The sequence below is a fragment of the Perna viridis genome, chromosome 10, assembly GCF_037379345.1.
Source record: "Perna viridis isolate PV_CMFRI_1.1 ecotype Kerala chromosome 10, ASM3737934v1, whole genome shotgun sequence".
Lineage (NCBI taxonomy): Eukaryota > Metazoa > Mollusca > Bivalvia > Mytilida > Mytilidae > Perna > Perna viridis.
In genome coordinates, this window is record NC_142454.1 from 9624466 (window position 1) to 9650964 (window position 26499).

The 26499-nt window shown below is 32.0% G+C and overlaps 1 protein-coding gene across 1 annotated transcript; it reads right to left on the reverse strand.

Annotated features, from left to right (window-relative positions):
- Nucleotides 1-341: 341 nt before the first annotated feature.
- Nucleotides 342-26456, reverse strand: LOC148604453 (N-alpha-acetyltransferase 16, NatA auxiliary subunit-like). Its single transcript, XM_088551160.1, has 22 exons — nucleotides 26285-26456; nucleotides 24879-24963; nucleotides 20112-20216; nucleotides 18949-19037; nucleotides 16821-16889; nucleotides 16392-16526; nucleotides 14721-14868; nucleotides 14193-14312; nucleotides 12290-12385; nucleotides 11833-11939; nucleotides 11526-11598; nucleotides 10908-11077; nucleotides 10281-10433; nucleotides 8923-9051; nucleotides 8263-8412; nucleotides 7830-7893; nucleotides 7276-7463; nucleotides 6803-6911; nucleotides 5775-5873; nucleotides 5137-5280; nucleotides 3832-3935; nucleotides 342-3311 (listed from the first exon to the last, which is right to left on the reverse strand). Exons 1-22 carry the CDS (start codon nucleotides 26339-26341, stop codon nucleotides 3147-3149), a joined length of 2559 nt encoding a protein of 852 aa, XP_088407286.1. The 5' UTR covers nucleotides 26342-26456; the 3' UTR covers nucleotides 342-3146.
- Between the last annotated feature and the right edge of the window lie 43 nt (nucleotides 26457-26499).

Sequence of the window (26499 nt, forward strand, 5' to 3'; positions counted from 1 at the left end):
GTGAATAAATAGTCACTTTCCAGGCCACAAGCCTAAATCAGTCATTTTTTTTACTAAGTTCCCCTTTCATAAAACATGGTCCCCCTTGACTGATTTCTGTGAAAATCAATCACAACTAAGATTTTCTCCCTAGTAACCATTCACCAAAGTTTGAAGGAAATTGGTGAAACTATCACGGCATCAAGAAGTTGTGATGGACAGAAATATGGGTCAAAAACATTGTGGCCCATCACTATGTTGTGTGGGGTATAACTATATTTATAACTTCATGAAACATTGTTGATCATAAGGGATAGTTTCTTGATGACAATTACATTGAAAACCAAAAAAATCGTAGGAAGTCACTTTAAAATCTTTTATTTGAAGGTTATTCCATAGTATAAAAGGGATTGACTTGTCACTGTAGCAGAAAATTTTCTGTTAGAAACACTAGCAATTTACACTTACATGAAAATGATCACACTTAATACTTAAAAAAAATTAAAATAGGCATACAAGAGATATATGGTGTGGATTCCCTTTGTGCAAACAAAAAACTGAACCTACTTGATATTTTGATATTCAACTCGAAATAATTTTTTTAAAAGCCGAATCTATTAAAGATATTACCATTTAGAAACTGTCTTCCTACTGTGGTTGGTATGTAAAGAGAAACCAATTAATCTAAATGTGGTTTCAAGGATCTTCCTTCCCATTTCAGGGCCAAATACGAAAATTTTCCAGCCCCAGCCCCATTGAAGAAAATCATGTATGTGATATGTTTCTCTGTGACACAGTGTTAGGCATCAATTATTTGTTTATATTGTGGATCATCACTACCAATATCACACAAAATACAGGGATCACAAGTTAAGCTATTACAGAAATATTTTTGTTCTTTCATGTATTCAGCTTACATCTAATTACTTGATTACTTTGTTTTGACAAGCTTACAGCAAGTTGAAATAGACCAGTTCATGGTTGATGGAATTCAGAAATGAAGGTCATCATAACTGACAGCTATTAAAACATAAAATACAGTCTCCAAAACATCACATGGTGTTCTGAGTGGTAATTAAGCAGGACACATTGGTATAAAAATAGGACAAATTTCTACTTGGAGAGCTATTAAGTCATTTAGTTTGAACTGAAATTGTAACCAGTCTATTTCAACTTGCTGTAATTCCCCATATAATCCATTGCTGATAAATTAAACAAGTAACCATAACAGTTAATACCAATAAATTTCACAAGATGAACTACATCTCTCTCCACCTTGACTTCCTGTCAATAAAAATAAATAGCAAAGTTAAAAAATTAGGTGAACATAGATAAAGTATGGGAAATCTTAGTAGTTCTGTCATAAATAGCCTAACTCATGACCCATATATTAGAAAACTCACAATCGGTTTCATCACAACAAAGTTTGAAAAGTCATATGATAAATGGAAAGTCAAAACATGAGGTATAAAAATTCTACACCAAAAAACATAACATGCAGCTATCACACTTCAACAGAAAATTTTCTGTTACAGTTTAAATTTCTACTAGTTCATGCACCTTGAACATTTTGACATGATCATAATAATAAATCCATGAATTAATTACCAGACATCCATAATAGAAGAAAGGCAAGGAATATTTTTTTCTACTATCATTGAACTGTAGGAAACTAAGAAAGCTTACTAAATGTGAAATAAATGTTGTTATATAAATACTTATTCTAAGGGTAAGAATTCAGAGAATGAGTTCATGAAAAAGAAACAGTTAAGAATAAAAAAAAACCAATTTTTTTTTTCATTTTCACCTTCATTCATGGCAATGTGTAAACACCAATCATACTGGTTGGCAATCCGACATTCACACTTTCTTGGAAGTAAAGCCTAACCAGAAATCCATTACTTGTTGATAAGAATGTATACTTATACCAATTTCAATAGCAAGAATAGAGGTGGTTAAATCTGTAAAATCACTTCAGTACTACTGTAAATTCAGAAATTATTGCCATGATTATAATATATACCAATGGGTTGTAATTGTAATAACTTGCAACCATCACAGAAATTTGAACTATTTTTCACTTTACCACAACAATTTTGATATCACATTTTAGTCTAAAACAAAAATGACACAATTGCCATCATAAATGCATACAATAACTTTCTGAATTCATACGAAGTATGTTGAGTGCTTATATGTACAATTAAATCCAAAAGGAGCAAGTAAATTTGATTTTAAAAATTCATTGGCAACATATAACTTCAAGCATTACTTTCCAATAAATAAATGTCTAGAGGTGTTAAGATTTTCTGTCTCCGAAAAAAGACCTTAGGAAAATTAAAGAAGGAAATAAATTAGATTAATAAATTTCACCACCCACCAAAAAACACTGCACTGCTTTAACTTATCGACTTATGCCATGAATAATGATTATAACAAATCTATTCGTCCAGAACTTATAAATGTTGACCCATCAAATATTTTATACATATAGTGTACACAGGGTGTAAGACCAGACTTGTGCCATGATGAAATGTCATTCACATTCACACTTATTTTAAAAACCTGTACACTGCTTGAAAGTGAATCTACCCAGCTTTGTTATTCACAGATATATATGTAACAAGTCAGGCTAGATAAATCAATCTGAAATCAATACACAGGTAATGAAATTGGCTTTCCAAGTCTTCAACATTTTGCATCCTGTAGTCAACATAAAAAGTAATGGTGGTTTTGAATTTCAAGGTGAAAAATTTAATCTCTACAATTTTTAGATATCAAACTGATAATGATGACCTGAATGCAAAAAAATGAAAAGCAGGCAGACCATGGGTGGTGAATTTAATTGGTTAAAGGAATTCTAAGGAAGTCCTTAGAAAAGGAACACTGAAGTTGATTTTTATCTAGTAAAAATGCACTGTAAGGATTTAACAGCATTGTCAAAAAGACAGGTTTCAAGCTTAGCACACACTCAAAGGTTCATGCTGATCAGAGTTGTTTCCCTTTGACAAGGGCATTGCATGTCACAGGAACTCTGAATGACATTGTTCCTAGGTTTTATAAACATTGTTAACACAATCATGATTTTGATTTCTCCCATCTTTCTTCCTTCGGATCTGTTATTTTAAGCACTATCACAGGATTTAAGATGTCTTTCTATCATCGTCTCACGATGCATTGCCATTGACTTGGTCTGGCTGATTGCTAGCGGGTATAATAAAGGATGGAGAGAATGGGAATAGTTTATGACAATTAGCTTGATAGTCTTGTGCTGTTGCCTCACATTTACCGAAATCTCCTCGGCACATAGCTTCAAGCACTTCTATACAATTCTGTAATGAAAAGAATTTTATGCATTAGCCCATTTATAATAGAGGCTTGAACTAAATGTTTTCTAAATATTTCTACTGTAATATACATGTTCTTCATACCTTTTTTCCCTTCCAATATCTGCCAGCTATTTCAACTCAAAATACAGATAATAAAATTACAAGCAAGTTTAGTCCAGCATTTTCTCCAGGATTCTAATTTACCTTCTCTCAGAAATAGTTTTGGAAAAAACACTGGTTTACACAGCCATGTTCAAAGTCATACAACTCAAAAATGAAATCAAAGGGGAACTTCCTTTCTTTAAGACAAACACTGTACAGGCAAATTCTCAAGAAGTTTTGTAGCAACATGTAGACTGGGTATAACTGTTGGGAATTATGTGTGAATATATTTTTTCTTTTGACCTGTTTGATTCTACACATTACAATACCAGAAGTGTAATCTGAAATAAACTGTTTACAAAGATGTTGTTCTTAATAAAACTCCTGAAAATATCTTATCCTTAATTTTAAATAAACTTGCATTTAGAGTAATTCCTTGTAAACTAGGTGAAAGACTTGTGGCTATAAGTAATGCTTCCTTCTGTTTCTCAGGTGTTGGTGACAGTTCATACATCATTCTGGCCCCTGTGAAAAACATTGAAAGAAATCATATCACATTATATGTTTGTAAGTGTGTCCTAGTCTGAATGCAGGAATAAACTTGGTAAATATCATTAACTTTATTATCACTGTAACTCAGTGTATGTATAAGAACTATAACAGGGAGAGAGCTGCAAACCCTAACTTATGAAAAATAATAAGGCTGGAGTTTTTTGCCAGGAGCAGACATTTTTGTTTCATAAAGCTTCTACACAAGCATGAACGAAAACCGTGAGGATCACTTTGTATGGTAAAATATGTTACAGGCAAACATCGAAGAGACCACTAAGCTGATTTTAAGGAAACATTTATGACAATGAAAAAAATCAGATTTTCATTATTTTTCAATAAAAAATTGGAAATCGTAAGAATATATACGGCATGTTTTAATGACCAAAATCTGAAGACATACGCCAAAATAGTAAGAGTTAGCAGCTCAGCAGGGATGAGAAAAGAGGAACAGGGAAGTGAAATTGGTAGAATTGAGAGCAAATAAACAATTTAATGAACTAGAAAGCTCTCTTGTTGATACACTATGCTCTTCTGTACAAACAATATAGGAGGTGGCATTGTGATGAAGAATGTATGAAAGTTTCATTAAATTCCATTCAGTGGTTTGAGAGGAATTTTGGATTAGAAGATAGTCTCCCTTGGAACACCAATAAAAAAAAGTCCTATGTTTTTCATAATGAAACCCCAAATGTCCTCAGATGAAAAAAAAAAACGAACAAACAAATAAATGCACAATGGCATTAGTTAATAAAGAATGCATGAAAGTTATATCAAATTCCAGTTATTGGTTTTAGAGTAGCTGTTGATAAGAACTGGGGACAGACAAATGGATGGACAGCATGATCACTGTATACTTCCCACCTCTCGAGTCAGGGGCAAAAAAGTTGTAATGGTAAATGTAATGATTTGTAATAGTGGAAATCTGAGAAAAATCATATTCCCGCTAAAAGCAAAATTAAGAAACAGTTTTCTGGCTCAATCACATGTTAGTTGCCTGCTTTAAGTTTTGTATACCAATATGTCCTAAGTAATTTTCAAAGTAATTGTATATTTGTTTATAGAAAAAAGGTATCTTGGTCTTGCTGTACATAAAATTTCCACTCAGATATCATTCTACTTTATTGCAAGCCAGAAATAAAAGATTAATCAATGTAAGTTTATGTCAAGTACTTACCTGCTAATCTATGTAAAATGGAATTATTGTTTTGTTCTAAGAACTCTGTGTTGAGTGTTAAGGGATCTTTGTTTTTGTAAAAACTCTCAGTCTCTCTATATATTACTTTTGTTACTGGTTCTGGTAAATCTGTCTTCTGTTTAACTAATGAACAAAGGTAAAAGAAATATAAAAAAAAAAGTACTACCCTAGATTTTACATGATTCTTTATAAGGAAGTGCATATGTATATTGTATTAATATATTTGACAATGATGGACAAAGCTTTTGAGAAGCTTGTATTACAGACAAAGACAACTTTCAAGTGTATGTTCACAATTTTTTTCAAAATATGAGTATACATAAAGTCTTACTTTCTCAGAGGACTTATTCATTTCTGCTAAAAATGTCTACTTTTGACAAATTTTACACACATTTTAAGTTAAGCAATCTTCATAATTTTGAAAAGTCATGTCACTCTTATCTTAAAAGGTAATATGTCTGATTACCAAACTTAAAAATAATGAGTAGCCTACCATAACCTTTAATTGATACCGTCATTATTTTGCTCTATTTAAAGGATGCATCTTTACGGTATGATCAATAAAAAACACAGCTGTAAGCACTGAATAATCATTAAAAAAACAGGCATATACTTACTTAATGATAAAAACCGTAACAAACAAACATGTAACTGTGGATTATTTCTCTCTACTTGACATCCTCTCTTCAGAGATTGTAACATTAGTAATAACTTTCCTAAAAGAGAATAACAAACTGAAATACTTATCCTTGTAAGAATCAGGCAGTGGAAGAAACATGGACAACAACAAAAACACATTTCAAGGTTCAAGTGTTTCTACTATAAGAACTTGAGGTTGGAGACCAGATTTGACACATTTTTGGAAATGTGAGTTTTAAGTTCAGTGATACTCACAGCAGATATATCCCTCTCAAAGAAAACAATTTTCTAAATTTTCCAATTCCCCTTAAGTATAGGAAAAAAATAGTACTGATATATGTAAGTAGGTTTTAGACAACTGTTTCAGTTCATTACTATTTAGCCTATTTAAAATATAAACATCCTTCTTTAAGTGCTATCTGACACAAGTTAACTTTATTTTCAACCTTCAAGCTAACCAAATGCTGACAATTTCTAGTTACAAATTTTAGGTTATTAAGTGCGTGTTTAAAGTCAACGGTGGATGTGAAAAAGTATCATTAATCTTAAACAGGATTCAAGGACAATATAATTCATTTAAGAAATAAAAAATGGGTAAAAACAAACCACTGGTATGGAGTGAAAGGCATACACTAGTACCAACACAGACCATTACTGGGGCTCACTGCAGTGACCAATACAATACTGTAGGAATAACAGTAAGTAAGCAACTGAAAGTCCAGACCAGGCAGACTGATGTTATGAATAAAGTAGCGATTGGTATTAGAGGGCAATGCCCCATTTATCACATTTAAGTTGAAATCATCCAATTAAAATTAAAGATTTTACAAAGAATTTTATATTACGAGAATGGATATGGTAAATATGTCAAATAAACAACAACCCCACCAGGATGTCAGCTAAAGGCCAAGCATGGGAAGAATGGAATTGAAATTCTAAAGATCATCAAAATTGGCCCATTCTAAAATTTTTTATCCCAACCATCGATAGCGATACAAAAACTTACCTTTCCTAGAGTAAATTTCATAAGCTACTATATGTGTATGTATTCTCTGTGCTGCATGTAACTGTAATGGTTTAAGGAACTTTAATGACTGCTCCAGTGGATCTTCAGGCTAAAATGGAAACCACAGAAAATTACCATAAAAACAAGTCTTTTTAGCAGTATTATGATCTATTTTAGCAGATTATCTAATGTCAATAAGTTCTCTAAAATTAACAGGTTGTTACATGTGGTTCAATTATTGCTAAGATATACCCATACCTGGGAAAAGAAAAAATAATTAGAAAATTGGTCTTCATCCTGACCATAATGGCATAGTTCTGTTAAAGAAGCTTGCCCAACGTTCAGTAGCTCTGACTTACTTTACTATTATTTCCTGAATACCGAAAAGAGCAAGTGAATTTTGCATTGAGTTTTGTGAATTTGAATTTATAGTTCTTATCATTATTCAGAGATTCTAACACCACAAAGCTTACTCTTGCCAATTTTTCAGGCACTAACTCTTCCTCCTTTGGGCCATCCAATTCACCATCTTGGGCCTTTTTACTTTGAGTTTCTTTCTTGTCTTGTTCTGCTTTTTTATTTTCAGCCTGGGCTTGGGCTCTCTTTTTGGCTTTTCTCTGTTTGTTCTTAAGTTTTCTTAATTCACTTGGTGACAAGTTCTCTGAAACATCATAATAAGAAATGTCACATGCTGCTCAATAAAATTTCACCTTATTATCTACAAAATACATTTGAAATATATACATACATAGACTTCATTCCATTAAACAAGCAGCATAGTCATAGTGTTTTTATTGATTCTTCTATATTCATTAGCACTTAATATATTAGCTTTATTAATGAAAAAAAAACAGCTGCAAAAATATCAATTTGACACTATCAGAGCAAAGTAGCAATCCAAAAATTTGTTCTTTTGCTTATACATGTATACATCTAGAACTAATTTAAACATGAAAATAAGAGAATTCATTTACGAAAACATAACTCTTTGTATCCAATTACGTCACTGTCATATATTATAACCTACCTGCATCCAGAGCACTATCCAAGTCACTGTCTGACAACGGATGATCATGCAAATGTAAATAAATCTGCAAATAGATTTACCTCAGGTTTAAAATGTTTCAAGAATCATACAGTATACCATGTAATTAAGGTATGAATACTAAGTTTCAAGTTTCTTTTTATTTTTCATTCTGTGTCTACTTGGAAGTATTGAGTTAAAAGTAAAATCTTAGCAATCAGTTGCTTTTGTTCAATAATTCTTCAATTTCTCAAATCAAGTTGGTTTGTTGACTAGATAATATTCCAGAGACAACATGTAATTCAGTCTTGAGTGCAGAGAAAGACTGGTGATTTCAAAATTTGATGGCAAGAGAAAAATTTTCCGGAGAACTATTTTTATAATCAAAGGCATAATCCAAATATCAAGTAGGAAGGATTGGAAAGCATTACAGTACCTCTATAGCAATTCTGGCAGTTTTGAAGTAGAAGTTGTGGTGATGTAGTACATCTTCCAATCTAAGTAAGCCTACATAGGCTCTCAATGTCATCTTCCTCATACAATATGTATGGAAATCAAACTGATCCTCTATTATCTCTGTGAAATGCTGCAAATAATAACAACATAAAACACTGAAAAAATGTTAGAGCTCCAACATTTCAATAGCTATTGCTTTGGGTAGATATTTAAAGGTGTATACAGTGCTATTCTAGTTTTTAACTTCTTACTCTTTTCATCATAATTTTGCTGTTGTGTTGAAATTAACTGAAAGTCAATGTGTATAACATGTGATATGAAGACCTGTTTTAACAGAAGTATATGACTCATCCTTTGCAGCTAGGTACATGAAAATATACTAAAGATATAAAAATTCATAGTGTCTATTAAAACAATCTTCTAAGTTTTAAAAAGAATAACTCCACAAATTTTCATTTCAAACTGATGTATAAAAAGCTAGATATAGGGAACTTCAATTTTATGATTAAAAGACAGGAAAATAAACAATGTTTTCCGTCCTTATCAAAAGAAACATTCTGTTTTTCAACAAATAAAAATCAAAATAAAACCAGATGAAATCTGTTAAAATCAATTTGATATCTATGAATGTGAAGCATACCCTATCAATCTCGTGACACTTTTTAAGTGCCTCACCCCACTTTCCCATTCTCTGATAGGCAGCAGCACTCTCTATCTGGAACCACATACACTGCATTTCATTCAAATTATCTACCGCTGACACACCCTCCTGTAATTATAAAATATAATTCATCACAACAATGTATGTCCAGAATAACATGTTATAAGTATCCAACCTGTTCCATCAACAAGGAAATACTTCTAAGCAGACTTAAGGAGGTAGACCTAGGGTAAGGGACACAACCCTTAAACATCACTGAATTCAGCATTTACATCAATGTCATGTAAGCATCAAAGTAACTTAGATTGATTTCATTCTGTGTCAAATGAAAGCTTGATAGCCCTTGGTGAAATTTAATATGATACAAACATATCACTGACTTCATGAGTTATGTCCCTTACCCTAGGTCTACCTCCTTATACTCGAATTCACCTCAGCCTGTTCGCAGTTTTTTTAGATTAATTTTTTTATTACTCAGAAGTTCCTTTTAAAAACTTGCCATTTTATTTATGACGTTCTGTACTACAATTCTCAAACAATTATTTCTCGTTCTTACCTCCAAGATTGAAAAAATTCACAATTTATTTTTCCTACAAGAATTTTGCACTGAACGTGTTTATCCGCCATCTTGTTTCTATGGATATTTTGAAATGTTCCCTATTATCTCACAATTGAAGAGCTGAAATACCATGATTTCCCAACATATTTCTGGTTCCCTGCTAATTCAATACTTTATGTGGTAAGTCTCATATTAAGTACCAGTTGTAGCATTTTCATTTGGAACTTCTGGGTTTGGCTTTTACTAAAGGTAAAAAGCAAAAATATGGCGGGAAATCATGGTATTTCAGCTCTTCAATTGTGAGATAATAGGGAACATTTCAAAATATCCATAGAAACAAGATGGCGGATAAACAATATGTTCAGTGCAAAATTCTTGTAGGAAAAATAAATCTTTAATTTTTTCAATCTCGGAGGTAAGAACAAGAAATAATTGTATGAGAATTGTAGTACAGAACGACATACATAAAATGGCAAATTTTTTAAAGGAACTTTTGAGTAATAAGAAAATTAATCTAAAAAAACTGCAAATAGGCTGAGGTGAATTCAAGTACAAGTTAAACAGTAGAAACCATTCTTAGCAGATGGCAGGGCAGAAATTTAATTGTCATATCTCCACTACTTTGAAAATGACTATTTGCAGAAAGAGTATCAAATTTGAAAAAAAAGGTGAAATGCAAATGTGAGTAAACCATAAAGTTTATATGTATGTTTAGAAGAAGTAACATAATTCCCACATTTCGACAGCAAATTTCCATACAAATGTACTACATACTTACTCTAGTAAATTTTGAACACATATCAGCAGATTCTGCAATTAAATTGGCTTTCAACATATACTTGGCACACTTGGAATTAATATATCTATCAGCTGTATCTAGAGATTGAGCTTCATCCATCAACCTTACAGCCTCCTCTATGTCACCTGCATGCTGAGAAAAAAATGGGCAACTCAATATAATAAACATAATCAGAAGAGACTGCTTTAATTTATAAATCAATAGTTTATAGTAATAGAAAGATTCTAGTCAATTCAAATCTCATCAGACTTTCATATTCAAGTGATATGGACTATGGTACAGAAATGACTCAGCCATCAAGACTTAAGTCTATAATTGTTTAGAAGTTTTAAGTACTTCCAAAAAGTATGGACTGACAAATCCTCAACAAGTCCAATAAGAAAAGAAATGTAATACTGGTACTTCATTGATATGCTTATAATTCAACAGTCTTTCAAAGTTATGATTAATTACCCTAGGTAAGCATATCACTGATTATAATCAAGATGTAATTAAGGTATATGAAGGCCTTCAGATAATGCTACTGTTTTTTTGTCATTGACGTTAGCAGAGTTCATAAATTTAAAATTCAAGTATTACAAATATTTATTTTCAATATTTATTTACCTTAAATATTTTGGCTTTTAGAGCATATAGTTCTATAAGGAGTGGAGTATGTTGAACTGCAAGTTCTATATATTGTACAGCTTTCATGGTATCCCCTTTATAATCGAAGTGACAGGCCAGATAAAAGTAGACCCATAATAATGTGGTCGGGGGCTCTAATTCTCCCTCATCTGAAATAATAAGACACGTAAGTTGACATATTTAACTGAACAGATTAAAATCAAATATCTCTTATTTATTTTTTTTAATTCTGAATCAAGCCACAACTTCTAATTTAAAACTTCACATTTTAATTGTCAATATCCTATGAAGACTTTTAAAGGATTTTTTTTAACTTTTATATATGGATTCTACAATTAAAATTCAGTTCAGTATAGTTCAGACTCTATAAGAACAAGTTTATTTTTTTCACCTCTAATAAACAATTATTCAAAATATCTACTACTTTATAAGTATTTGAACCAGTCATGAAATAAGAATGAATCTCCTTGTCAATTGTCCATTTAACTTTCTAATATATTTCTTTAGGTAATGGCCATTCTATCAAAGAAGACCAACTTATACCCTAAAGTTAACTATTTAACACATGCTAACTTTTCCACCTTACAACCAGTATACCTGATGGGTTAAATCTTTCACAAGACTTCAAACTTTCAACATAACCAAGAATTATATCTTCTATTGTTTTAACCTGAAATACAAACAAGTGCATAATAACACGAATTTGCACAAGTCTTGACAGAATATAATTAAAAGTTGAGATAGTGCCACTTGTTGAGTAGGGTATATATATTACACTTTATTATGTTCCTCTCTACTAACAATGTACTGTCCTGTAATTTTTTTTAATCATTGTACTGTCTATATAAACTTTTCTCTATACTGAACTAAAAAATATATAATTTTCTTTGCAAATATAACATACCTTTGAAGGATCAGAATACAATTTCTTGACTGTCACAAACAATGGAGGAACACCTTTGTGGAAAGCTCTTCTTAAATAAACATCCATCAGCCCTTTGAATCTATCACCTGAAAAGGAAATTACCAGCAAACAATATAAATAATGTCATGTTCAATTTCAATACATATTTGAAATTATTTTGGTCAATTAATTTTTGATGCCCTTCACATATTCAGATGTTGTACCATGTTAGCCATTTTGACATGTAAAAAGCCAAGAAAACGTCCCACATTATATGCTGCAAAAGGGAGCAATAATTGTAGAAAAAATTTAATGCATAAGCTGTCTATTGTTTTGGGTTTTGAAGCAGTCTTGATTATTTGATTTATCATTAATATAATCTAACCACAGAGCAATCCACAATGGGATATTGTTAGATTTTCTGTGGGAGTAACATAAACAATAACAATTGTCTAACCTGTTGTAAAGGACAGGGGTATTCTTCTCGGTGCTGATGCTCTTGGAAATTTTTCTTCTACATCTGTATACAACTTCAATCTTTCTTCTTCAGTTTCTAAAATCAATAAAAAATATGGTACTGACAAGGCTGACACTGTCATCTCTTCATTATATGAAAGTGATAAGAAACTTCAACAAAAAGGATATTAAATGAAATCTGTCTAAATCAATCTAAATGAATTTGTTCAGTTAGTGTTTAATTAAACTTGGGTCAAAATGCATCAAAATTAACACATGTATGAAGGTACTACAGTCAAAGTCTGGTTTTCCTAATCTTCAGTTTTTATGTGTATTTCCTTCTTTGATTCATTACACTGGAAATGTAGATTATCTCTGTTTCAATTTATGTGTTCATGTTAAGGCCATGTTTTTGGACTTAGACATATTTTAATGATCCCATTGCTTTTGTTTGTTTGTTTGTTGGGGTTTAACGTCCGAGCAGCAATATTTCAGCTATATTCAGACGATTATCACATTGCTGACACTTAGGATTTTTTTAATGATATTTAGACAGATTTTCAGTTAATTAAGAGTTTCATTCAGGCAAATTTCACAATTTGGAATTTTGGTTTTAACAAAAAGAATGAAAGCCATGTCTGCAAATACCAAATATCTTATATGAATCAAAACATCTGATCTGTCTACTTATCATATGCACATAACTGTACATGTAAATTTGCAAAATTAATATGTATACACTGTACTATGACATCTATGATTACATAATATATAAAACTGTATCTATTTTTTATTATAAAAAAATTTTTAATTAATTTACCTGCTTAAACATGAATGTTCAGGTTTGAGACACTTATTCAGACATGAATTTCAAGGTTTTTTTCCAGGTTTTTCCAAGGACTGATATATATATATATGACAAATTTTGTAATACCATTGTGTTAACTATGGGCTGTTGGCTGTTCCATTAAAAGATATGAGGTACCCAGGGAAGACACTTTTTCACAAGAGGAGTCAACTATAGTTATATTGATGTTTTGTATTAAACTCTAAATTTTGTCAAGGGAATTAGACACCTTAGTCTACAAAAATCTTATTTGTTAACTTCACAAAAGGGACAAGACAGAAATTTAACCAACTTATAAAGTCTTCTCCCAACAATAATACACAATACATAAATTATAACACTGAACACCCACCCATATACAAAGCATACAAGCACCTTCCCCCTCCCACATTTTTATTGGAACAGCCTTAACTATTATATCAGTAAATACTTTGAATGTACTTTAATTCATGGATACCAATTTTCATGGATTAGGAAAGATACACAAGTTTGTGGATTCTTGAATTTGTGGTTTTGAGGTTTTCAGTATACACATGAATGGAAATCTTTTTTGTTGAGAACCAAATTCATAGTCTGGCTCACCCACGAATATTGGTACCCCACAAACAATAGAAATTTCGCAGTACAGCAAATTATTTCTTCAAAATCTCATTTTTCTTAAAACACACATATATGGCATATTTAAATCTTTTAGCAAAATTGCATTAGGAGTAGATGATGACCACATTTTTTTCCTTATATTTCTGGCATCATGATTAAAACTGAGCTTGATTATTAATACCGCAAAACATTTCAAGACCATCTGAATCATACAGAGTAAATCAAATCAACTCGGGCCATGTTTAACATACAGGTACAAACTTCAGGAAAAAGAAAAAGAAAAACCAACTATGACACAAGGTAGGCAATTCTTTAATAAACTTAATTTGCATGAACTTACCCAGAATGTTTCTGCTTTTTTCCGTCATTCTGGCTGCAAGGAAATCAAATTAAGTTCTTAACCCTTTCTTTTTTTTGGGTGGGTGCCAACCCTGAATACAAAGTATTTTTATTTTACCTGGCTTCACTGCATCTTCAAGACCTTTATAATATGCCCAGTTTTCAGGATTTCTAGTAATCAAATCTTTGTAAATTTCTCCAACTTTCTCTGTTTTACCAAGCTGCATCAGTAACTCAGCTGAAAAACATTAAAATAAACCATGACATATACATTTCCTAATTACATGCTTAATCAACCAGATTTCAAATATGATATTTTAAATCAAGTTACAGTCAGCTTCTTTATTCTGTTCTTTATTATTTTAGTTATTTAGTTACAGTCAGCTTCTTTATTCTGTTCTTTATTATTTTAGTTATTTTATGTTCTTTGTTGTGTATGTCTGTTTTCCATGTCTGGTCTTTGTCCCTGGATTACATTCTTTTGATTACCACTATAAACTTAGTTCCTTTGATTACTCTTTCAAAAATTAAATCAAGTTATTTCGAAAGATTAAATTTCTAAAAGTAATGACAATCAAACCCGTTAGAAAAAGCAATGATTACTACATTTAAATCTGTAATTAATTTTAGAAACACAACAGCTTACCTCTTATCTCTTGCAAGGACAGCTTGTCCACAATTTGACTTTCATATCTATCCATATGATTTAGAGCTTCCTCAAACATGCCAGCTTCTCTCATGACCATGTTTTGGTACATTAGCAGTTCACTGTGTTCATAGTCTCCAGGTTTTGGCTACAATACAGCAGAATGTTTTGTTTTCTAATAAATTGTGTAAAAAGCAAACAAAAAAAAATCACAATTTTGTCAATATTAAATGTAATATTTGAATGAAAACTATATTTTTAAGTATATATTTAATCATTCTCTATGCTGTGTAAAGAGAAGTACAAAATCTGAAAGTTGCACTCTTAAACTTTTAAAATGCTTAAGTTGAATTATCTCCCCTGCTTCATGCACATCTCGCACCTACAATGCCTTAAACTTCGTGTTAAATTTCATTTAAATCTGTTGAATTTTTTAAAAGCAGCTTGAACTATAAATATTGTTCAAAGTAAATAATCATACTTTTACCGCATTTTCTGGACTATAAGTCGATAATTTTTCCAGCAAAGTGTCAGCCTCGACTTATCGTCCACTTCAACTTATCTAAGGATTTTTCAAGAAAAATGTTTATCAACAATGCATTTCATTAAATTTGTTTAGTTTACTTTTGATTACTTATATTCAAAATTTTTGGTAAACTTCAATTAATGAAAGCCGTCAATCGAACAGTCAAACTGGCGATTGAATTCGAATATTACTGATCATTGCCACTACCCTTTATGAATGAAAACAATGATGTTAATAAAAACTCTGAAATATATAAATAAACTCTAGAAAACTCTTTTTTTAACTTGGAAAACATTATCGAGTGTTTTAGAGTTATCGGTCCTTTAATATGCAAATTTATACCCATTTACGGTATGTCACAAAACATTCGCACATGGCTCAAATTATAATTCACTTAAGGTGCTACCTAATTAGCTAATTGCAACCAAATTTGCAGGTAACAATTATTTTTTTATTGTATTTCGTAATACCAGGTAATATTGTTTACTAATTACCGCTAGTAATTACGACCAATTCATCAAAAGAATTTCCCGCTTATTTCACACATGGCTACCCACGTTTGACATGTTCACAATTTCGTACTCCTGATGATCTATGGCTTCAGAGTCATTGACACACCATTCAATAAAAATAATTGAACTCGTGGACAGAGTACACTTTAACAAAAACACAGATCTTTATTTAATTCAGAAATCTTAGACTTGGTAACATTGCTGGAATAATATACTGTTGAAAACAAACCACTCAACTCGGATCTTCACTGACACATACAATATAAATGCACACGCCTGACCATCGACTTATCTGCCGAATTCAACTTATCTATGTTTTTTTCGTCAATTTTGGTCATAATTAGACAATTCGACTTATAGTCCGGAAAATACCGTACATCAAATGGACAGAACGACCAAACTGAATGTAATATTACAGCATTGGTTGTTAGAAACATGGAATAAATAGCAAAAGCATAATTTTGAAGCATGTAGGTATCTAAAAATAATTTTTTAAGTGAAATAACTAGAAGCATGCAACATAAAGCTGTTTAACTTTACATCATGTAACATGAAGTTGAACTTTTTAATGTCATTTGTTTATATATAAGTTAACCACATTTTTTAAGTAGTAGTGTAAAATAAAGATTTTACCATCTGTGTTTTTCTGAATTCCTCTAAAATACTCAATGCCATGTCAAAATCTTTCAGTAGGTGATAAGACATTGCATATCCAATCCATGAGGCTCTCTGCCCAGGGCGTAATACTAGAAGCTGGTAACGAGTGTCCTGTAAAATGCATTTACAGTAGTCAAGAGTTGAAATCTCAAAATAATGTAACAATTCATAGAATTTAGTCCTTATAACCAAACTAAGCATGATTTCGTCAATTTAGTTGAATTGAAGGTAGGGCTAATTCAGTAAAATTGTGAAGATAAAACAAAATGGCTTCTATGCCATGGTTTATTGATTCTGAAAATCATTTTATACTAGTTGTAATGTGAATTATCAATATCTTCTAAATGTAGTGTTAAGATGATGTTCTTGGGTACAGAATCTAAGACATGTTACACATATACATACTCTGTAACCTTCTAGATCTCTCATCTGTATTTGCAGTAAAGACAGGTCCCTCAATATCTGTAAATTGTCCTGAAAAGAACAAGAGATCTGTAAACACAGCTCACTAGTGATACCCTTCATTTTTTTGGCAAACAAACAAGGTTCATTATACCCATATGAAGCTTTGTATAAAATATCAACAGCCAGTGATTTACAGAAGCTGAAAAATCTGATACCCAAATTATGCACCAATATACAAAGAATAAAGTGCCTTCCCCGGATTCCCCAAATGTTTTAATGAAACAGCCCTTATCATAACATTTGGGATGAATATTTTTAAATCCATTAGGAAATGTAGAAGTTCAACAAATTTGGAGATAACTCTTACATCATTAGCCAGTCACTGTTGATTTTTAAACTTGTGCAAGAGATTCATGGTAGTAACATATGGTATAATTTTTCTACAAATCTATTCAGAAATGAAGATATGAAGGGTTCTAAGATATATTAATGGTGAGGCTGGGGACAGAAAAAGCATACACCACAGAAAAATCAGGGGTCAACTGAGGCACTTAAATAAGATTTGCAGATCTACTGTGTTGCTAAATGAAGCAGTAATTTAGCTAGCGCTCGTCATTTTCGCCATTTACGAAAGGATTTCATAAATGACGAAAATGTTTTAGATCGTTTTCGTCACTTAAAATTAGAAAAGTGTATAAAAAAATCCATTCAAACAGTATTTCAGTTAACTTTTCATCACCTCAAATATAAATGTTGTTAAAAACTGTCAATCGAAATAATTTCATCTGGCCTTACGCTCTGACAAGTTCATGACCCCAAGCTTGGTAATCACCTGGTAAACCAGGTGTGAAATACATTCTATTGTTGTTAATGTAGCATCCCTGATATGTGCATCATTAATAATTCTTTAAAATAACAAGAATTTATCAATCGTTTGATCATTAGGACCACAAAAGACAATCCCACAGTTCTCACTCAACTTCAGCTGGTCGTTTTCGACCGCCGAAAAAAGCCTCGAGTTGACTTGAGACATTTCTGATTTTAAGTACGTTTAAAATATAACTTATATATATGCTTATTTTAAGTATTAGTCAGGTTAAACGATTTCGATCTTTAATGGATACCGACCGATATTTACTCCCATAAAAATACAAACCCTCCACGAACCTTTATCTCTTTTTAGAAATTTAAATGCACACAAAAACAATGTCTCCGTTGTGTGACTGGTTATCTCATGGAATTAAATTAATTTTAACGCAATAGCGGACAGTTAGGAAGTATTAATCAACGATAAATATTTATTTTACGACTCTCTTTTCGCCTTGCAACGAAATCACAATGATTACGAGCGTCTTCAATTCTAATCATGATCTGGGGTCAAAGGTCACTAAAAATTACCACACAGCAGTAAGATATCACGCAGCAACCGCTTACAGAGTGCAACATTCTACAGTTGACTATGCCAATGTGGCCAACCTCCTTTCTATCTGTCTAGTTTCTGCTTTATCTTCTGGTGACTGAGAGGGGATTTTGTAGGTACTATCTGATCAAGACTTATCTTGGGAACAGACTCAAGGTTTCATCAATCAATTCTCTTCTAAAGATCTGTCTCCATCCTTCTGATTTGAGGAGTTTTATGTTGAAGAGGGCTTTTGAGGTGTGGTGTTTGGCAAAGGACAGGAGGATTTTCTCTTATTAGTTGAGTGTCAGGTCATACCATATATAGCTTTTGTCAAATAGTAGCTATTTTATACTAAATGCATCAAAACTTTGTCATGATGTAAAAAAAATTTCAAAATTTCTATTTTACTATTTTTCTAATAGTAACTATTTTATTTTATTAAGTAACACATGTTTTCTATAGAAAATAACAGTTATTTTGTTGTAACATTTATTGTATTTATTGTTATGCCTGTATCTGTAAACTTAAAATGAATGTATTAAGAGTGTTTATGTCTTTAGTTTATGATACTATTGACTATTTACAAAATTCTCTGCCCATGATATGTCATTCATGCTTTACGCAAAAGTGACTAAAGCCCTCAAAATCCTAGCTAAAACTCTGATGAATGTCATGATTAGTGAAAGGGATGAACTTCAATAAAGTTTATGCGATACAAAAACATACCTTGTCCCACTTTAGAGCATTTCTGTAAGCCTTTATAGCTTCATCATATTTCCTCTCAGATCTTTGCAGCAGACCAAATACATGCCAACCTTGTTTAAATTAAGGATGTTTGATGCAAAAAAAAAATGGCACACTCCAAAAATATATTGATTCATAACTTTTTTTTAATTTATCAAACAGTGGGTAATAATTTGGTTCTATCAGTTGCAGAAATATCAGCACTGAAATTAAAGAAACAGTGAGTTTCCAACCCTTACTTTAGGTCCAAATTTCGGTCCAATTCCCAATGAGAAATATGCTTTAAAATTCCCAACTGTCAGTAGACTTGTCTTGAGTTTGTGTTGGTTTTTAATATCATTTTTTTTTAAATTAAACTATCTTGGAAATCTCTGATTTTTCAGGTGTTTCGGAAGTTATCTTTATCCTTTCAGTTTTGCTATGATTGCACTGCAATCTATTTAATTCTATGTCAGTTTGAAGCCAATGTAATTAAAAGAAAAACTAACAAACCGAAAAATGGAACATGCAATAATCTCTCTCCTATACGAATATAACTCTGATGCCACAATGTCTCATAATTCAAAATATCAATTAAAATCTCTTGTTCTACAACGATGGTAGACAGATTTTTCAATCTGATGAATGACATCTGCACAAACAATCGCAACAAACTAACTAAAAACAATTTAGTCATAATAATAATGATTGTTAAAGAGGGAAAAACACAACTGTCTAATACTGAACATGAAAGAAAATCCTGAATTTTAATTATACAAATATTACATAATAAAGAATTCATATATGCCTATCAATTTGAAACCAATGAAAAAAAGATGACAATATGCATTAATGAAATGAATATTTAATGTAATGTGCTAATTATTCTCCCCTTTCTCAAGCCTTTAATCCAAATTGTCACCCAAAGGGGATCTCCAGCTCTATAAAAGGATCTATGGTATTCCTCATTTATATACATATTTTTCCACATTTTAAGATTTTACACACTTTTTTCCAATTGCATGGGCCCTGGGACCCCTTCCCAGGAACAGTAAGAGAATCAGTGAAAAGCTTTTCAAACAAGCAATCATCATACATCATTACATGAAATTCAGTCAGCAAATATGGTATTGTAAGATTCAAATAATATATGCCACAAAGGATACAGACATGGCTTCTAAGGTCATTGCGTAATCCTCGCTTCACGTGGTCTAATGCTTCTTCTTTCCTTCCAAGACAATTTAATGTCAATCCTTTCATAGCTAAAGTTTCTAAAAATATAAATGAAATTAACACAAATAACAATGAATACATTTTAAGGTGGTCTTAAAAAGTTTCCATATAGAATAAGGTCAAGTGGTATTATGAAGTCTGTGGCAATATGCATTAGATGTTTACAGTAGCATGCTGCTAAGAATACCCTTAACCAACCAGGAAGTAGAAAAGCAACAAACCTGGAAAAGGGATATATGGTACAAGTCATTATGCAAAGGCAATATACCAAATTTTTAAGAATTCTGATTAATAGCAGATGAGAAATCAGTCACTAATATTTCCATTACGCATCCCCTAAATAATTGCTTAGTTGTGTGGAAAACAGGAAGCAGATGAGTGACTATCCTGAAAAGGGGACACATGGTACAAGTCATTATATAAAAGCAACATACCGAATATCTAAGCATTCCCACCAATGGAAGCTGAAAAATCTGTGTAATGACAAACAAGGTGATAACAATATAGCTCGGATTAGCTGACCCTCTAATGAATGGGGTTTTAACAAATTTTTAAATTAATATTCATATATTAGCAGAATAAAAAAAAAAATGAATCAAATTCTCCCAGCAAAACTTACTACAAGTCTCTCTTTATTATATATGACACAGAAAGGATATGTTATCAACCTCTACTAAATACTTATAATTTCATTCTGTTGAAGTATTGAATAAGAATGAATTTAATTTTTCCTGGGTATTTGCATCATTTGTGTAGGAGTGGTCATTACGATTCTACCCGTTCTTATATTATCCCGCTCAAAATATTTTGGGTTTTTAGCAGGCTTTCGTCAAAAGTCATTCATTCAGCATGACAACGTCCTACTGATCAGTTCAGTTAAATTTCTGTGTTAGCACTACATGAACCCCACGTCGCCAAATGTGCTCATCTAAATTCAAAATGGCAATGTCATTTTTCATCCCGTTTGCAACTTTGGCGAAAGCAGAAATTTGGAAAATTAATATAAATATTAATATAAAAAACATGACAGTTGGATCGGTTATGACTCAAACACAAATTCCATATTGATTCTTTGATTATTCACACGTGTTTCTGTTTCCGATTTGAAAATCAAAAGCAATCCGAACTACTCAGCCATTTCTGCTACACTAAAAAAATATTTTTCTTTGGTGTAACAAGAAAGGCTGAGGAGTTCCGACAATGGCAAAGCGTTTAAATTATGTTTGAAAGGGAATCAGTTAAATGTAAAACTGTTGAAAATGAGATGGCTACAGCAGCAGCAGTAGTGATTTTGAATGAAAATGTGGGTGAGCAAGGCAGAGATGTTGAAACTATTGAGGAAAGCGAGGACGAAAATAATAATGAAGAACAAGATTTAACAATTAAAAACAAAATAAAAAGGTTGAAACACTTTTATTGAAAGTGTTTGAAAAATAAAAGTTCAGTTAATTGTTGACATCAAATAACTTTTTTGTCAAAACTTAAAAGTATGGTTTTCTTTTTGGCATACCACAATTTGGAAGCTAAAATGTATATCTTGAATTTCCAGTACATACACGTAACAGTTGATACTGTTGTCACTATTATAATTTTAATAGGTACATGTGTATTTAGTGGCTAATGATTTTCAGATGTGGCTAATTGATACTAGACTAAATTAGCCACAGAGGCCAACAGAAATTTTCATGTAGTGCTAACACAGAATTTAGGACGTATTTTTATTGTACAAGGCTAAATGTTTCATTTAGAATATACTATGTATTATATGTTATAATAAATTAAATGTCACAATGGCATTGTCATGCAGCTATCCACTTTATCATGATTTTACATTTATTCCCCTTGCAGATTCAAGGTTAATCAGTGTTTAGAATAAAGCATTATTTTGTGTCCATTGTTTGTGTACTACACAATGACGAGGGGTGGTTACCAGAAGAATGTGTTTTACTATCTGAGGACACTGAATTGTACACAAATATTGAATAACCCCAAGTGACAATGAGATACCTAAATATGTCATTATTGAATGTTCACTACAAATTTTTCTCGTGTTTAAATATAATATTCAGTTGATATATCCCCAAAATATTCCAAAGGATTCAAAGAGAAAAGGTTTTAATACTTGTGCAAGTTGAATATTGCAAAATATTACCTTGCTTTATCTAATTTCAACATCATAACAAATTTGCCATCAGGCTCATTTGTTATGATTTTGAAATTAAATAACTTGAGTAGATATTTTGCGATATTCAACATTTAATCATTATGAAAGAGTAATCAAGGGAACCAAGGTTATAGCGGTAATCAAAAGAATGTAATCCAGGGACAAAGACAAGACATGGAAAACAGACACATACAACAAAGAACATAAAGTAACTAAAATCATACAGAGTAACTAAAGTAAATGAGCAACTCGGACTCCACTAAAAACTGTGAGCATGGACAAGGTGCACCGGTAGTGTAAGCGTCCTCTGCTTTTCTAGAAACACCTGCTGAGTTGCTCATAAAAAGTCAAGTCCGGGGTAGACAAACGAGGAAAGGAAAACTATGACCCGTTGAATAAATCAGTTTTCATGGTGCTGATGGATACACCATAATGATCCACGATTCATGATGACGACCATAAAACTTCTGTAGTGATGACTTCAATCTTGTAGCAACATAACTCTGTTCCAAAAGCCTATTTGTTAGAGTTCTAGCACGATACAAAAAGTCTGGGTAGTTTCGGCAAGCTCTGGCATAACGTATGAGTTGTGCTATGAACACTCCATACACAGGAGCCGAAGGGATGTTGCCACAGATGAAAGGAAAGTTGACAATTCTGAATGAAAAGTCATCACGTTTGTCGTAAAGTTTGGTCAATAGTTTTCCTTTACCACCGATTTCTAAGTGTAGGTCAAGATATGAGGCGGACTTCACAGTGTCTGTAGTATCCTTTATCTCAAGTTCCTTTTGGTAAATGCGATGTATCAAATCCCCGAAATTAGGATTGTTTAGAGATAATACGTCATCTATATAGCGGAAACTGAAATTGAAGGATCTAGCCAAACAATATTTTTTCTTTCTGATCAGATCAGCAATAAAGTCAGCCTCATAAGAGTGAAGGAATAGGTCAGCAAGTAAAGGAGCAATTTGTTCCCATTGGAATGCCAACCGTTCGTTGAAAAACACGTCCACCACACTGGACAAATATGTTGTCAATAAAAAATTCCAGCATTTTGTAAACATCTTCCTCTGTATATTTGGAAGATGATTTGGAATTATTTCTTACAAAGTATGAGGAATCTCTACCAAGAAACCAATACATTACTTAACAGATTTCCATCTTTTTCATATGTGAACATGGAATCGATGGAATATTATATAAAACAAACAATTTTTCAAAATAAAGTTGAATAGGAACTAAAACACAAATGGCTAACTTTGGAATTTTATTATAATTTATACATAGCCAACTGTCAAAACAATCGGGTTGTGGACAATAGTAAAAGAAGAGACTGGTTATATTACAATATGTGAATAGGGTCTATGTTTATACTCCTTATCTTGTCAAAGAGGGGAGTTCTTTATTACAGTATGTCAAAATTCTAGTGGTCTCGACCTACAAAATAGGGAACTCCTACCTCCCCCAACAAATAGATTTGCTATCAGTGGGATGCATGCAATCAAAAAACTTTTTCTCTAATATTTTTTTTCAGTTTAAAGGGAAGAACTTGTAAAAAGTCTAGCCTGAAGTTTGATGTTCTTGAACACGGAATTAGAAAAAAAATTAAAAACATCTTTACATCAATGTACAAGAATGCCTCAGGCCACTATGCATGAAAAACTATAATTTGATATCTTCTCTTTCACTTCATTTCATTATGTATAGCTGATATTTTCTAGCTCACTTATTACATGAATAACTAGTCACTCAACAATCGCAGATGTGATAAAAAAAATGAACATTCAAGACTTGCATAGTTGTACAAATGAACCTGCCAAGCTCATAAAAAAAAAAAAAAAAACTTTAAAAAATCATTGAAATCACACATATAGTTAGTTAAATGTACAAGATCAACAGAATTCTACAAAATGTTTGGTTTTCTTTGGGAATTAACATTAATTATAAGCTTAATTGTATATGGTTTGATTAGGTTCGAAAGTACATGTATAGTTAACTATAAATTACATTGTTAATAAGATAATCATCATTATTCATGACATATAAAACATGAAAAAAAAATACAGATAAAAAATTAACTAAACATCCAAAAGGCTTAAAAACAAAAACAAAAAACAGTGTAGATAACACAGTGTTCCAGGATTTTTCAGAAACTGAGGTTTCCTCGGAAAAAATCCAAATAAATTCAACTTTCCCACAGTCAGTGACTGCTTTCCTAACAAAACAAATCCTTACAGCATATGAAGTTTTCAACTTGCCACGGGAATGTGTAACTAAGTACCTAACTTTCCCTAACCCAAATTTCACTTGCCCCAGGTAACAGGAAATAGGAATCCTAGAACACTGATAACAGTTAGTTGCAGAGGGACTGTCAGAAAAATAGGATGACAAGCAAGGATATAATATGACCCAGCCACTACACTGTAGAAGCCAAGCTACAATTCTGTCATATGTACAAATGTACATTTTTGTACATGTATGTGTGACATGACCTCTTTTCCCTTATTTTATATGTACAAATTAAAAAGTTTCTTACCGCCATGTTCAGCAAACTTTGAGTTGCTTAATATCTGTTTTGCAAACTTCAGCCCATTTTTGTACTGTTTTTGTTCATAACATTTCTGAAATAAAAAATGGTCCAACAAAATAAAGTTTGAAGACTGTTGTATCTAATCTTCAAGTCATTTTGTGCAAGTAGCAATAAAATAAGTAGTTTCACACAAACAGAAGTGTCCTTTAAACAGAATATAAATTCTGGCATTGACATTCAATTTAGAGGTAACCTCTTTCCTTTTATCTTCATAATATTATGTTTATGACTTTGAGGAAGTTTAATTTGCCAGCCAGGCTGAGGTCTACAGTAAAAATGCAACTATTAGACATACAGGACTCGTAAGATTTTTTGGTAGTACATTGTACATGTAGTTGAACAGTAATTTGTCTCGACATCTTCACATTTTAGAATTCAAATAAGTCAACCATGACAGGGATCACGGTCTATTTAATATGTAGGCATATTCAAAGGCTCAAAATATTATAATTACATTGTCTCCAACCCTCTAGAGTAACATAACATGTAAAAAATTGGACAAATATTCAAACTGACCAAGCAGCTCCAAGACTACTGGTGGTATGACCTAAGATGTTTCATCATGTTTAAATTATCACACGTATCACCAGTCTCATACTAATGTTCATGTATTATATACTAATGAGAGTCCCTACATTAGCGGATCCATGGCCCCCTATCAATTAGCAAAATTTATGCAAATAACGTATTTTCCGACCCCCTGCCCTAAAACCACTGCTACAATATACAGATGTACAAGTTAGGTTATTAGAAACCTTGGCATCTACCTTATTCCAAATAATTATGCTGTCTTAAGAGGCAAATTTTTATTTGGTTTGATCACCTCCTTCATAGTGTTGCATAAGCATCAAATTAAATACATGTAAATGTTTCAGCAATTGTCATAATTGTCCATAATTGTCTGGACTAGGCCTATATGTACCTCGGTCACTTCCCAGCATGTACAAAATGTAACACCACTTTACCCCTCGTAAACTACATGTATCTATGGATATCCACATCAGTCATTATGAAGCTCATATAAATACATGCAAAGGTAGAGCACACAGTACTGCATTGCACCATTGGTTAAAATAACAAATATAACATTTACAAGAAACATATTTCTTCAAAATACAATGTACATTTTGTATTAACAGAGAGACTAATTCACGATCAGTCTTGTCACTAAGGAAATGAACCGGAAGGTACAATGCACTGATTATACATTTTAAATATAAATTGACTGATTTTAGGCCTAAAACCGAAAAAATTCAAAACATAATGCAAACCATCGATTAGTCCGTGAAGAAACATTGCTCGTGAGCTTGTTCGGAGAATGATGCTTACTCATCGTTAAGCTTGAAACTTACCAAAATACGCTTGAAAAGAGCGTTCTCTTTGGGAGGTAGAGGATTGTTTGTGGGCATTTTTAGAAGTATTTAAGGTCTGTAGGCAAGTTAAGCCGCTATTTCCATAGAGAAACTGATACACAACCACGAGGATGCTATCCAACATGGAGGAAGCAATATTTCCGGGTAATCTCGCGTAACCGTTAATCCAAAGAAAGACGAAATACAGTGTACAA